A 15,258-nucleotide genomic window follows, 5' to 3' on the forward strand; every position below is an offset into this window, starting at 1 on the left:
GAAACTTGAAGTATCGGTCTCACAGGGTGCAGCCTGTTTGAGCAAATAGTCAAACAATGAGGGTTTGGAATGGGAAATCAGGGAACTGCGTGGGGCGAGGAATTGGGAGCAAGGGATCAGGGAGTGACGTGGAACTAGAAATCCCAGTGGCCTGGTGGCCAATCAAGAAGGGTAGTGAAGCTGAAGGGATGCTGCACTGCACAACGGTTAGCAGTGCTGCCTCACAGCACCAGGGACCTAGGTTCAATTCCCAGCTTGGGTCACTATCTGTGCAGAGCCTGTATGTTGTTTCCATGTCTGCGTGGGTTTCCTCCGGGTGCTTCGGTTTCCTTCCACGGTCTGAAAGACGCGCCGGTTAGGTGCAGTGGCCATGCTAAATTCTCTCTCAGTGTACCCGGATAGGTGCCAAAATGTGGTGACTAGGGGATTTTCACAGTAACTTCATTGCAATGTTAATGTAAGCCTACTTGTAACACTAATAAATAATAAGTTATGAACTAAAACTGCAGTTGGGATTCAGAACAGTTACAGTACAATTGATTACATTATGACGCTAACCTTCAGCAGCCATCTTCCCCTACATTCAGAAAGATCAATCTGTCATTACAATATTCCACTATTGCATCATTTTAACATTTCCCGAATTCTCCATTTAAAGATGTTTCTATCACTCTGTTTGTTGGTCGTGTGGCTCAGTTAGTAGTCTCTGATCCAGGTTCGAGTCCTACTCCAGGACATGTTGGGCACACAAGGAGATCTTCTGACAAGTTTCAACGAGTGACCAGTCAGCCTGTTAATCTTTCCGAGGCCTCACTATTCCCCCAAAGGGGAAAATACGTTATGAAGACATGAAACAATCTGCCGCTTGAACAGTTGTCTAAACCCAAGGCTAAGGTATCAAAATGAGCTTTGGTTGAAGCTCAAACCCTGACTTTGCAAAGCTGGTACACCGTTTATTCCTACTCCGTCATTAATCCGTTACCGATGTCAACTTTGCATTCTCTTCTAGGTTCTTGGCTTGTTTTATTACTCATGTTTGATACATTGGGACAATGTATAATGATGATTTAAAGAGAAATCGATGAATTTCATGGAGTCCTTTCATTTAAATTGTCAACTGCTTTTCCCTAATGGATTCATCCACATATGGAATCATAGACAGGCATAATAACCCCATGTCCACTACTATCAAACTTGAGTCTACAACTTAATCACAATCTTTGCTTACTAACCAAGTATTACAATGTTTCTTTACAAAAAAGCATTAATCACAGAATCCCGACAGTGCAGGAGGAAGCCATTTGGCCCATTGGTTCAGCACCAACTCTGACAGAGCATCTTATCCAGGACCTCCCCCTCCACCCAACCCACCAATCGGCCATCTTTGTTCAGTAGGGGGCAATTTGGCATGGCCAATCCACCTAACCTGCACGACTTTGGACGTGGAAGAAAACCAGAGCACCCTAGAAAACCCACGCAGACACGGGGAGAACGTGCAGAGCCCGTACAGTGACCCAAGCCAGAACTGAACCCAACTCACTGGCACCGTGAGGCAGCAGTGCTAACCACTGTGCCACCGTGCTGCCCTAATGATGTAGCAATGAAAAATCGGAAGGGTTGTATGACCATTGCCTGAATGGATAATTATGTTAAAATATGTATATGCAATAAGATATTTGTTGTAATTTACAGTATATTGAGCGACAGGCCCAAGGGGGTCCATGTAGTACAGAAACATTCATCTAATTTATTGGCACCTCCACTGCCGTTCCAAGAGTGCATAAATTAATAGTAAATTCCTTATTTGCATTTCATCTGGCAAGCATTAACACAGTAAAACTATTAGCACTCCTACCATTAATATTTGTGTAGAATTATTTCATTTCCCAACTAGCTTATCAAATTATGATAAATTAAAGAGTAAAATTTTATGAAAAGCAATTTAACATTTGCTTGCAGTAGTCAATGGCTGTTCTTCATTAAAGAAGGAAAACCATACATTACTATCAAACAGAGTCCATTCAGATTATACCCACTGGCTAAAGTGCCCCTTTACGCCAGTGATATTATCTCTTAATAAGAACATAAAAACATAAGAAATAGGAGCAGGAATAGGCCATCTAGCCCTTCGAGCCTGCCCAGCCATTCAATAAGATCATGGCTGATCTGAAGTGGCTCAGTTCCACTTCCCCGCTTTCTCCCCATAACCCTTAATTCCCTTGCCTACCAAAAACCTATCTACCCGTGACTTAAATATATTTAGCGAGGTAGCCTCCACCAGTTCAACAGGCAGAGAATTCCAGAGATTCACACCCTTTGAGTGAAGAAGTTCCTCCTCAACTCCGTTCTAAACTGCCCCCCCACCTTATCTTGAGGCTGTGCCTCTAGTCCTGCTGTCCTTTCTGAGCGGGAAGAATCTCTCTACCTCTACCCTATCCATCCCCTTCATTATCTTATACGTTTCTATAAGATCCCCCCCTCATCCTTCTAAACTCCAACGAGTACAGACCCAGTCTATTTAGTGTCTCTTCATTGTCCAACCCCCTCATCTCCGGTATCAGCCTAGTGAACCTCCTCTGCACTCCCTCCAAGGCTAAAATATCCTTGTGCAAGTGCGGCGACCAAAACTGCACACAGTACTCCAGCTGCGGTCTCACCAGTGCCCTGTACAGTTGCAGCAAGACCTCCCTGCTTTTATATTCTATCCCCCTTGCTATAAAGGCCAGCATCCCATTCACCTTCTTGATCACCTGCTGCACCTGCAGACTGGGTTTTTGCGACTCATGTACAAGGACCCCCAGGTCCCTCTGCACCGTAGCATGCTGCAGCTTTTCGCCCTTTAAATAGTAATCCCTCCTACTATTATTCCTGCCAAAGTGGATAACCTCACACTTGCTAACATTGTACTCCATCTGCCAGGTCCTCGCCCACTTGCTCAGCCTATCTGGATCCCTCTGCAGACTTTCCACACCCTCCGCACAATTTGCTTTTCCACTCATCTTTGTGTCATCAGCAAATTTCAACACCCTACACTCAGTCCCCTCCTCCAGATCATCTATATAAATGGTAAATAGCTGAGGCCCAGCACCGACCCCTGTGGCACTCCACTAGTTACTAACTGCCAATCAGAATAGTCTTAATCACATGTTCATTTAAAGGAACAGCTCTTCATAAATACATTTCAAGACAAATGCTACATTTGCAACATTTGGATTAAAATTTAAAATTTTCTTTGTTCTTCATCAGATTATCCACCATTTTGAGAATGGTAAAGTTTGCCAGCTCTTTGTCGCTAGATTTATTTTATTTATTAGCGTCACAAGGTGGCTTACATTAACACTGCAATGAAGTTACGGTGAAACTCCCCTAGTCGCCACACTTTAGCGCCTGTTCAGGCACACTGAGGGAGAATTTAGCATGGCCAATGCATCTTACCAGCACATCTTTCGGATTGTGGGAGGAAACCGGAGCACCCAGAGGAAACCCACGCAGACATGGGGAGAACATGCAGACTCTGCACAGACAATGACCCAAGCCGGGAATTGAACCCGGGTCCCTGGCCCTATGAGGCAGCAGCAGCAATAATCACTGTGCTTCCGTGCCGCCCCATTTGTGAAGCACTCTGGAATATCCTGATGACTGTGTAGCGCTTTACATGATTCTAAGACATTGGCAAGTCTATTAACGTGCTCTGACTGTTTTAGATACATACAGGATATCCCACATGACTACGTGGGACAAATCTGTGTTTCTGCCCGTAGGTTTGAAGAATGAATCACCATGGGCTGACTGGAATTCCAGTTCACCAGTGGTGCATTTTGAAAGCTCTTGACCAGACCACAATGTGGGGCACTGGGGAAGTCGTGTTTAAAGAGTCGGAGTTGGGTGGAGCCCCACAAAAATGCCAACCACTTTGCGTAATTGATGAGGGTTTTAAGAACTTAAGGGGAGAACATGCAGATCCTGCACAGACAGTGACCCAAGCCGGGAATCAAACCCAGTTCCCTGACTCTCTGAGGCAGCTTCCTGTACTGTACATCCTGTACTTCCATCGTCTGCCCAAAGGCATTGGTTGTTGCCCAATTTCAAGCTCAAACGACCTTTATTTTTATCTGTGCCTAGAGGGATGTGTTTGTTGGGTATTCTATTTTGGGGGCATTAATAAAATTCTCAGCTTGCTGAATGTACCGAGGAGGAACTCTTGGAATCTGACTCAATTTGTGATGCCCCCACACTAGTTGAATAAAGAATGGAAACTTTCACGAGAGGTGATAACTGACTTGGAATATGATCCTTCAGGATCACGGGCGGCACAGTGACACACTGGTTAGCTCTGCTGCCTCACAGTGCCAGGGACCCAGGTTCAATTCTGGCCTTGAGTCACTATCTGCGTGAAGTATGCACATTCTCTCCACGTCTACATGGGTTCCCTCCGGATGCTCCGGTTTCCTCCTACAGTTAAAGATGCGCAGATTAGGTGGATTGACCATGCTAAACTGCCTCTTCGTGTCCCAAGATACGTAGGTTAGCAGGGTAAATACGTGGGATTACGGGCATAGGGCCTGGGGAAGATAAGAAGGTTGCTGCAGACTCAATGGGCCGAATGGCCTCCTTCTGCACTGTAGGGAGGAAGAGGGTTGCTTTGTTTATTATACTCAAAGCTGTAAGTGCAGTCTCCTTCAACAACAATTTACATTTATATAGCACCTTTAATGTAATGAAACGTGGCAAGGTGCTACACAAAGGCAATATAAAACAAAATGTGACATTGTTTCCCTTAAACAGATATTGGCTGGGATTCTGTGACCTCACCTGCGGTTCAGATTCTCCAATCCTGCTGCTGGGAACCGGAGATTAGGCTGAGCACCAAATTTCACATCCTCTCTGGCAGCAGCACTGGGGTGTACAATTTCGGAGAATTCCAGCCATTAGGTCAGATGACCAAATGCTTTGTCAATGAGGTTGGTTTTAACAAGTGTCTTATTCACAGGAAAAATAAATTTCTCCGCAACATTCTACTCCGATGTGTAATTGCAGATGCCTGAGCATGGTCAAGAATTCCTGATGCAGGATATTAAAGCCTCACCATCCCAGAATACAGAGGGTCAATGGTCAGTGCTGAACGTCAGCTTCAGATGTTGAAGAGGATGCAGTGTGTGAACTTGTGTTCCTTCAACGACAACTTGCATTTATATAGCACCTTTAATATAGCCAAGTAGTTTCAAAAGGAACACTATTTGACAAGTTTGACAGGGGGAGATATTAGGACAGATAGAATCATAGATTCCCACAATGCCACAAGGCCCATCGAGTCTGCACCAACCACAATCCCACCAGGCCCTATCCCCATAACCCGACGCATTTACCCTGCTAGTCCCTGACACTAAAGGACAATTTACCATGGCCAATCAATTTAACCCACACATCTTTGGACTGTGGGAGGAAACTGGGGCACCCGGAGGAAACCCACGCAGACAACATACAAATTCCACATAGACAGTGACCTGAGCCGGGAATCGAACCCAGGTCCCTGGCGCTGTGAGGCAGAAGTGCTAACCACCGTGCTGTCCCGTGAGTCAATGTTTTGATGAAAAGGGAGGTGTTCAGTGGCATCTAAAAGGAGGAAGGTGAGTTCAAGAAGCAGAGAGGTTTAAGGAGCAAATTCCAGAGGTCAGAGCTGAGGTACAGCTATCAACAGTGGGGCGATTAAAATCAGTGATGTCCCTGTCGTCAGGATATCTGGATGGAGAATCGCAGGGCCGAGGGGGTTGTGACAAAGAGAGAGACAGAGAGAGGTGAGGCTATGGATGAAATGAAAAATAAGAAAATATGTTTTAAAGCGACACATCGCTTAACCACAAAGCAATGTAGGTCAGAGAGCACAGGGTGAGGGATGAATGAGCTTGGGCAGCAATTTTGGATGACCTTTAGTTTACTTGGACTTGACTGTGACCTGTTTCTGTTTAATTCAGACAGGTATTCTCATAAGCTTCACGGGGGCTGACTATGCTGTGCTAGTGGGTTTGTGTTTGTGGTTATCGATGCTCCAGAGTCAATAGCGAGGGAATCTCCATGGTTACAGCCGGCAGTCACTTATGCAAAGTGTGCACTGTTTGATTTTAGTTTAAGAATGTCACTGGAAGGTAATTTCAGTTGAGTTCTCACTTTTACATTTCCGTTCAGTCAGGTTCCGCATGGGAAAGTGAGTCCCAAAGTAACCATGGTGACTGGAAGGCACACTGGATTACCATACTGCTCCTTCATCTCTGGGGTGGGGATATTCATAGAATCATACAGTCCCTACAGTGCAGGAGTCCATTCGGCCCATTGACTCTGCACTGACTCTCTGCTAGAGCATCTAACCTGGGCTATATCCCTGTATTTACCCTGCTAATCTCCCTAACCTAATCCCCCTAACACTAAGGCGCAATTATGCATGGCCAGTCAATCTAACCCGCACATCTTTGGCGTGTGGGAGGAAACCGGAGCACCTGGAGGAAACCCACGCAGACACGGGGAGAATGTGCAAACTCCAGTCATCCAAGACCGGAACTGAACCCAGGTCCCTGGCACAGTGAGGCAGCAGTACTAACCAGTGTGCCACCATACCACCATGGTTCAAATCCAGCCCAGAAAAACACGGTCTATGTCACCATGCCTCGTATTAGGTTGTCGAGAAGGTTTGTTGTATCACCAGTGACTGTTGCTTGGTTCTCCCCGGTTGCATCCCTGTGACTCTCTCCCAGGACCTATCGGAGGCCTACAGCTGGTGAGGCAGCACGCTGATGTCGAAGGTCTCTGAGCCGCCTTTCAGTGAGTGTCCTGGAATGTGTCAATCTCATTTAAACAAACCAAACCCAACACAGGCCCTTTGGCTACTCATTCCAGTGCAATTCTTTAAGCTAACCCATCATGTCAGTTTCTCAAGGAATAAGGCAAATTAACCCTTCTTGAAGTTAAAAACATTCAATGACATTTTAAACTCGCATTTTGGAAGAAAATTGGTGATATAGTTTTATAGCAAATAAATACAAATTTGTGGAACACACAGGAGGTGGCAAGGTTTTGACACGGTGTCCTGAGAAAAATCTCTTTTGCTACCTGTAATATAATAAATCTGGCTAAATGAGAATAAACTGCAGGTATATTGTGCCCAATATACTGGGAGCTTTTTTCACACTCATTGTATGCTTCCTCTTGACTCAGCTCCATATGTGACAGAGACCCTAACATTGAGTTCTTCTTGTAATAGAATGGGCAGCGTGATGGTGCAGTGGTTTGCACTGCTGCCTCACGGTGCCAGGGATCCACGTCCAATTCCAACCTCAGGTCACTGTCTGTGTGGAGTTTGCACAATCTCCCCCTGTCTGTATAGGTTTCATCCGGGTGCTCTGCTCCTGCAGTCCAAAGATATGTGGGTTAGGTTGATTGGCCATATAAATTGCCCCTTAGGGTCATGGAGATTAGCAGGATAAATACACGGGGTTAGGGTCTGGGTGGGATTGTTGTCGGTGCAGGCTCGATGGGCCGAATGGCTTCCTTCTGCAATGCTGGGATTCTTTGAATGTGGAAAGTGAGGAATCGAAAGCCCATCTCTAGACTCCGGTGTATTGAGTGCCATTGCCTGGGTCTTTAAGCCAGTCAATGCCTGTCCCTGAATTGATCCCCATTTCTTTAAGGATCATAATGGCATTATTCTAGCTACAACATTTCTATGCATTCCCCATGCCCACCATTCCCAAAAACGCATGCAGTGGCATCGGGGCTGCACCTACATCTGACATTGTTCGTTACCTGTCTAGATGCAAACTCTAAAACCACACTGACATACTTTACCCAGAACCTAACTATCCGACCTTTCCTTAGATTCATTTTTACATCATTATTGGTGTAACAATTCTGTAAAGCGGATACAATGGCTGGAATTATCCAACCTTTCACGTTGGCAGGATTTTCCCATCCCGCTGCAGTGAACGGAGATTTGGCTGGCTGCCAAATTCTCCATCTCCGCTGCAGTGGGAGCGTGGCGTGACTGGGCAAGTATGATCACGCCCAGAGTTACTCCATTGTCTCAGTGTGTGAAGGGACGTTGCTCACACACTAAAGCTGCAGGTTTTGTGAGAGATGTCAATACATTTGTCGGATGTCAGTACAGTCAAAAGATGTGCGAGTTAGGCAGATCGGCCATGCTAAGTTGCCCCTTAGTGTCAGAGGGATTAGCAGGGTGAATACATGGGTTTACGGGGAGAGGGCCTGGGTGGGATTGTTGTTAGTGCAGGCCTGATGGGCTGAATGGCCTCCTTCTAGGATTCTATGATTTGGTGCAAGTTCAAGGGCTCATTCTGAAAACCTGACCATTCTGGAAAGTCCAAGTATATTGCTATTCACAGGGTGTAAAAACACAAGAACTAGGAGCAGGAGTATAGACCACACAGCTCGTCAGGTCTGCACTGCCATCCAATGTGATCATGGCTGATCTTGAGTTTCAACTCCACTTCTCTTAATTCCCACACAGCCCAAAACTGTGTCTATATCCCAGCTTTAAATGCACTCAATGATTGAACATCTACAACTGACTGGGGGAGAGAATTCAAAAGATCCACAACCTTTTGAATCAAGTAATTTCTCCTCATCTTTGTCTTAAATGTTTAGCTCATTATACTGAGACTTTGCCCCCATGTAGTAGATTCCCTGACCAGCAGAAACAATCTCTCACCATTCCACCCTTATCAAGCCCCTTCAGAGTTTTGTAAGTTGCAATGAGATTGCTTCTCATTCTTCTAAGCTCCAGAGAATACAAGCTCAATTTCCTCATCATTGGACGACTCCAGGGATCAATTTTATGAATCTTCATGGTACTGCCTCCAATGCAAGTCTATCCTTTCTTCAATGTGTTGAGCAAACCTGCACGTGGTTGGCTGGAGGGTTCCAGGCTGTACTCCTGCTGTTCATCTTCCCCCCCAGGTTCTGGGGATCCCTGTGCTCCTCCATGGGGTGGAGAGGCAACTGGAGTGAGATCCAGAAGCCCCACTGTCCTCTGGCACTGACAACATTTTATGGATTCCCATTAGCGCCTGCATCATGCAGCTGAAATCCTACCATGTTAATCATACAACCCTACAGTGCAGACAGAGGCCCTTCAGCCCATCGAGTTTGCACCGATCACAATCCCACCCAGGCCCTACCCCCATATCCCTACATATTATACCCACTAATCCCTCTATCCTACACATCCCTGGACACAAGGGGCAATTTCTTAGCATGGCCAATCAACCTAACCTGCACATCTTTGGACTGTGGGAGGAAACCAGAGTACCCGGAGGAGGAAACCTGCATAGGCACGAGGACGATGTGCAAACTCCACACAGACAGCGACCCGAGCCGAGAATCGAACCCAGGACCCTGGAGCTGTGAAGCAGCAATGCTAACCACTGTGCTACCGTGCCACCCCTTGGTTGCGGACATCTCCTGCCATGGACTGTACGTCCTGCACCAAGGTCTCCACTACAAATACCAACCTTGCAGTGTTGACCTTGCTGCTTGCAGTGATGGCACCATCTCCTTGGATAGGTGATAGGACACCTCCAATTGGCCTTGCACTCTGCAGAAGGTTGCTATCATCTCTCCCTTAGTTTCGCGACTCTGTCTTTGCAGCTGTAGTAGCTATGGGATGACCGGGCCTAGGGAATCATCATTGGCCAGGGGCTCAGCAGAGTCCTGGGCTCTCACATCCCTTCGAGTGTCCTTCCCCTGGGACGTGCCTGCCCCCACCTACTGTGGATCTTCAGCTGTGAGGTCCTCACCAGTGAGTGACCCAGAAGCCTGCCTACTTTGTGATCCCACTGAGGTGTGAGTATCTGCGCTGGTGAGGGTGGGGGTGACAGCTGTGACACCTCTTCAATGGTGGGGTCGGAGAAATGCCCCTTGGAGCTGTTGGAATCAAACCTCCCCTGAGCTGTTACCAATCTATCACCTTGTTTGGTAATTAAATATGTAGGTGGGATGTGTGGTAAAATAGTGTGCCCCTTCTGTTTTCACACTAGATAAACAACCACAAATTTCACGGAGAGCACACAGCATTGGAAATAGGAAAGGATGAAAGGCAGTCACATGGGCCGAGGAGGGAGGGCCGGCATGGCGGCACTGTGGTTAGCATTGCTGCCTCACAGCGCCAGGGACCTGGGTTCAATTCCGGCCTTGGGTCACTGTCTGTGTGGAGTTTGCACACTCTCCCCATGTCTGAGTGGGTTTCCTCCGGGTGCTCCCACAGTCCAAAGATGTACGGGTTAGGTTGATTGGTCATGCTAAGTTGACCCTAGTGTTGTGGGGGTGGGGGGTTGCAGGCTAAATGTGTGGGTTTATGGGAGTTGGGTCTGGGTGGGATTGTGGTTGGTGCAGACTCAATGGGCTGAATGGCCTCCTTCTGCACTGTAGGATTCTATGATTCTTTGATATTCCCCGACAACGTCAAGCATGGTACAAAAGAAGAATATAATTTCTTCCCAATATGTATTGGCTCAGCTGATGGCTATCAATTATCAGTCAACAGCACCTTCCGAACCCAAAATCTCATCTAGACAGACAAGGGCAACAGGAACAGGAATACCAGCAGCTGCAAGTTCCCCTTCGAGACATTCACCATCATGACTTGGAAATATATCACCGTTCCTTCACCGTCACTTGATCAAAACGCTGGAAACTCCCTCCCTAACAGCACTGTAGGTGTACCAACGCCACATGGACTGCAGCAGTTCAAGAAAGCAGCTCATCACCACCTTCTCAAGGACAATTAGGGATGGGTAATAAATGGTGGTCTAGCCAGCAACGCCCACATCCTGTGGCAGAATGATGAAAAATGTTTGCCTCTTGAGTGAAGACCATGAGTTCAAGTTCCGCCATAGAACTTAAGCACAAAATCTGGACTGTTGCAATGCTGGCGCAGTGCCACATTCTCAGAGCAAGGCAGGTTTGGCATACTGAGCCACTAAACTTGGGATGGAGTGGGCAGGGGAAAATGAGTGCCAAGAGGGTGGAGAACTGCATGGTGAGGAGAGGGAAATGGCACCTGAAGAATCAAAAATTCAGCTTCAAGTCTGAATTCAACATAAAAATTTCTGTGAATTCATGGACTTGTAATGCTCCCTCCAATATAAATCTAAGGATGGGGCCCAGTTAGCTCAGTTGGCTAGGTGGCTGGTATGTGTTTCAGAATGATGCCAGTTTTATTCCCATTCTGGCTGAGGTTGACTTGGGACTTGCCTCCTCTACCTACTCTAATGGAAAAACCACCACTAATATAAAACATCAAGAGAGCAGCTCAGGCTGAAACACCCCCAGAAGTAAAAAACGGTAAACATGGGGAAATAAGAATACTGGTCTGAACTGGTCTTGTATATTTTAAAATATCTCACAACACCAGGTTAAAATCCAACAGGTTTATCTGGTGTCACGAGCTTTCGGAGCACTGTTCCTTCATTAGGTGGCCACTCACCTGAAGAAGGAGCAGCGCTCCGAAGGCTCGTGATTCCAAATTAACCTGTTGGACTTTAACTTGGTGTTGTGAGACCTCTTACTGTGCCCACCCCAATCCAACACATCATACTTTAAAATGGGACACCAGTAAAGTAGGAAATAAGAATGCAGGTGAGAATTGATTTCTCCCTTCTGGGCCAGGAGACAGTGAGTCAGGGAGTCAGGACCTTTCTCTGGGTAGGGAAAACATGGATAAATTAAGCTCAGGAATGTTGGACAATCTTGAGTTTGGTATTTCTTTTTCTGAAGTATTTGGTTATCTTTTGCTGCCCTTTCTAGGCGTTCGCCAAGGTTAAGAGACTCATTTCACTGCTTGAGAATCACTGAAGTGTAATGATACTTGGAATTAAAGCAGCAATTTCTGGAAATGCTTAGCAGGTCTATGGAGAACAGGTTGAATTTTACCAGCCCAGCTGGGAGGTGGGAGACCTGGTTAAAATGATGGCAGAGGCATTGAAAGCAAATATTCCCACCTCCACGGGATATTCCCAATCGTGGAATTGATCACTGCACAGCTGTCCACGCTGACTGACTGGGCAACCAATTAATGGTCACTTCCTGACCCTGCTGGCAGGGAAAGAACGGCATCTTCCTGATGGGTTTCAGTTTGTGGGGGGTGAGCATCTTAATAGCTGCTCCATTGCCCACAGACATCTCCCCCCACCCCCATTCCCCCTGGAAATAATGGTGGCCCCCACAGCTGCAATGCCACCACAGGAAGGGGCACCCCTCCGATCGCCAGGCCCCGCCACAACAAACGAAATGTTCAATTCCCTTCGACGGTACCTCAACCTGTGAGCACCCCCGTTTTTTCCTGCAATCTCAGCAGTGGCCATCTCTATTGGTGGTGCTGTTGAGCTGCTGGCCCTCTGACTTGGCTGCCAACTTTGAGGAGCAGACTGTTGTTCCTCAATGGAAGTCGGGTTGGTGGATGCTCAATTGACCTCCACTGATAATATCTTACCCAGGGTCCCGCATGGGCTCAGGAACAACCTTTGGCCCTGATGGCGGCTCAACCTGGGATTTGAGAAAGTTCGGAGCAGGTTATCGCGTAGATAACCTTGCATCAGGAAGACTTTCCTTTGCTACCAGGCCCAGAGAGCATTTTCTGTTTTTGTTACAAACTTCTGGCAACTGCAGTATTTTGGCTCATGACATCTGATAAACCTGCACCAAGAAACATGTTTCCACAGGAATTGCGTGTTCCACATTTTAGTTAGTAGCTGAGGAACGTTGAGGAAAAACAAACCGGGGAAGGAAGAATTTCCCCAGGTCCCAATATCAGCGCTTCTACAGAATACGTGTAACCTCCGAAATTGTGTAGGGTGCAAGATGTATCGCCAGCTAGACTTTAAATGCAAAAACACTTGAGAGTTTTGAGTTTGACTGTGAATTCCAATCGGTGGCTTTTGAAGCCGCATGCCACTGGAATGACAATAAACAAGAAGGAACTCACCATGTGGGTTCTGAAGCTGTGCCATTGTAGCCATGAATGAACTCTGAGCCATGTGACCCTGGACCTGATGCATGATTGGCTGCTGGTGGTGGGCATGTAGTTGCTGTGGAAACTGCACAGGCTGAAGGGTCGTCAGGCTGCCGCCCACGCTGTTAATGACCGGAACATTCTGAGCTTGAGTCGTGGCAAGGCCTGGAAAGTGCAAAAATAAACATCTGTGTTCGGAAATGCTTTTGTTGGCATGTTCCATATAGCTGAAACCTCAGAGCACATTAGAACGTCCTAATTCGACGCACATTGTGAGGTAAACTGAGGGTTTGTTTTTGTTGGGGAGTTACGTTGAACATTAAAGAAGTTTGAAATAGTCCTTGGATGTTTCCAGCGGCAATAACTCAGCAACGTACTCCACCCTCTCAGACAGGGATGAAAGACTTTGCAGTCTTTTCATGACCTCAGGATACCCCAAAGTGCTTCACAGCCAATTGGGTATCTAAAGATTTTTTTTTAAATGTAATTTTTAAATACATTCTTAAAATTACAAAGCCAATGCACAGAGTTGACTGGGCGGACCCGAATCCATCTCCCTGCTTGCTCCAAAAACCAAATGCAATTGAGTCCAATTCATGGTCCCCACAAGAGAGACAAACGAAATTCAAATTGACAAGATGAGGCATTGCACCCCATCTTGGGCTTGATCTGATGCTTAATCTTAGTCAAAAGGCCAAAAAGAATGGGCAAATGAACTCTGGAAACTTCTTAACTGGAACAAATGAATTTTATTTACAAGGTTATTTCATGAGCTGCATGCTTTCAGCTAGTCCATAGAAAACTCATTCTAGCTAGGTAAACTTCCCTTAGAGAGATTCCCCACGCTGGGTAATGATTGGTTGTCCAGACCAGGTGACCCTTACTCGGTCAGCCTCGCCTTAAAGTGACAATCACCACAGATTATTTTTGAAAAGTCTTTGTTGCAATGTAGGAAATGCAACAGCAAATTTTTGTACAACAAGATCCCACAAATGTGATAATGGCCAGATAATCTGCCTTTTAATGATGCTGGCTGTAGGATAACTGTGTCGGGTCCCCGGAGAGACCACCCCCACTCTTTTTGCAACACCATACGACACCCAAAAGGGCATACAAGACTGTGGTTTAGTGTCCTGTCTCAAAACAAAGGTTCACTGATGTGCGGGTTAGGTTGATTGGCCATGCTAAATTGCCCCTTAGTGTCCTGGGATACATAGGTTAGAGGGATTAGCGGGTAAAACATGTGGGGATATGGGGGTAGGGCCTGCGTGGGATTGTGTTTGGTGCAGACTCAATGGGCCAAATGGCCTCTTTCTGCACTATAGGGTTCTATGATGCTATGATTCTAAAATCAGCATCTCTGACAGCATGGCACTCCCTTGCCAGAATTGTACTGCCTCGCCCGCCACAGAATCGGAGGTGGCAAGGGGCGGTCAACAGAAATGTCCGTTAACCTTGGGCAGGAATTTCTAATCTCGCTCGAGTGAGGCCATAAAATCCCACTCCCCTCTGTCCCACACTATGTATTAGTCTAGATGGCACGTTCATGTTTCTGGAGTGGAACTTGAACCCACAGCCTGACTCAAAGGCAAGAGTGCAACCAAATAAGCAACTGTTGACACCAATGTGGAGGCCGCCACAATGTAAATTTATATGAATCTGTCAACCGAGCTTAATTCATGCATCCAAATGCATGCATCCAAATTCATGCATCCACAATGTAAATTTATATGAATCTGTCAACCAAGCTTAATTCATGCATCCAAAATAATCCTAAAGCCTAATGGAGCATTTAAATGTTTTTAGAAATTATTCATCAGTCTTTGCCTTCACTATCTGAAAGTCTATTCTATATGTTAATCACGCTGGCTGCAAGCTTACATCAATTCAAAACGCATCTCTTACTGGTCTGAGCCTGTGTCCAAATGAAGTAAAATACTGCAGATGCCAGAAAGCTGAAACACAAACTGGGATTGCTTGATGATAGGTCATCAACCTGAATGTTTTTCTCTCTTGCTTGACTGGCTGATTCTTTCCACTATTTACCTCTTAAATAAAATTGTAGCCCTTGTCCTACTCTGGAAAGTTAATATAAGTAGTATTCTGAATTCATTTCGTCCATTTTCTTAATAAAAGTGAGACTTCAAAAGAGAGAAGGTGAGGCAGCAAATGAAACACACCCAGCAACACTGAATAATCTCTCCCCTGGAGAGATCACTTGCCTGTGGTGGATGGTAAGAGGA

At 46.2% G+C, this 15,258-nt stretch overlaps 1 protein-coding gene across 2 annotated transcripts in view; it reads right to left on the minus strand.

The window, feature by feature from the left end:
* hnf1a (HNF1 homeobox a) overlaps positions 1 to 15,258 on the minus strand; it is a 165,634-nt gene that overhangs the window by 35,593 nt on the left and 114,783 nt on the right. For both annotated transcript variants that reach the window (XM_080208440.1, XM_080208442.1), the window contains exon 7: positions 12,989 to 13,180. In XM_080208440.1, coding sequence (XP_080064566.1) covers positions 12,989 to 13,180 — 192 coding nt within the window. The remainder of the gene's footprint in view (positions 1 to 12,988; positions 13,181 to 15,258) is intronic.

This window comes from Carcharhinus amblyrhynchos, chromosome 20 (genome assembly GCF_965287045.1).
Source record: "Carcharhinus amblyrhynchos chromosome 20, sCarAmb.v2.hapA, whole genome shotgun sequence".
Classification (NCBI taxonomy): Eukaryota; Metazoa; Chordata; class Chondrichthyes; order Carcharhiniformes; family Carcharhinidae; genus Carcharhinus; species Carcharhinus amblyrhynchos.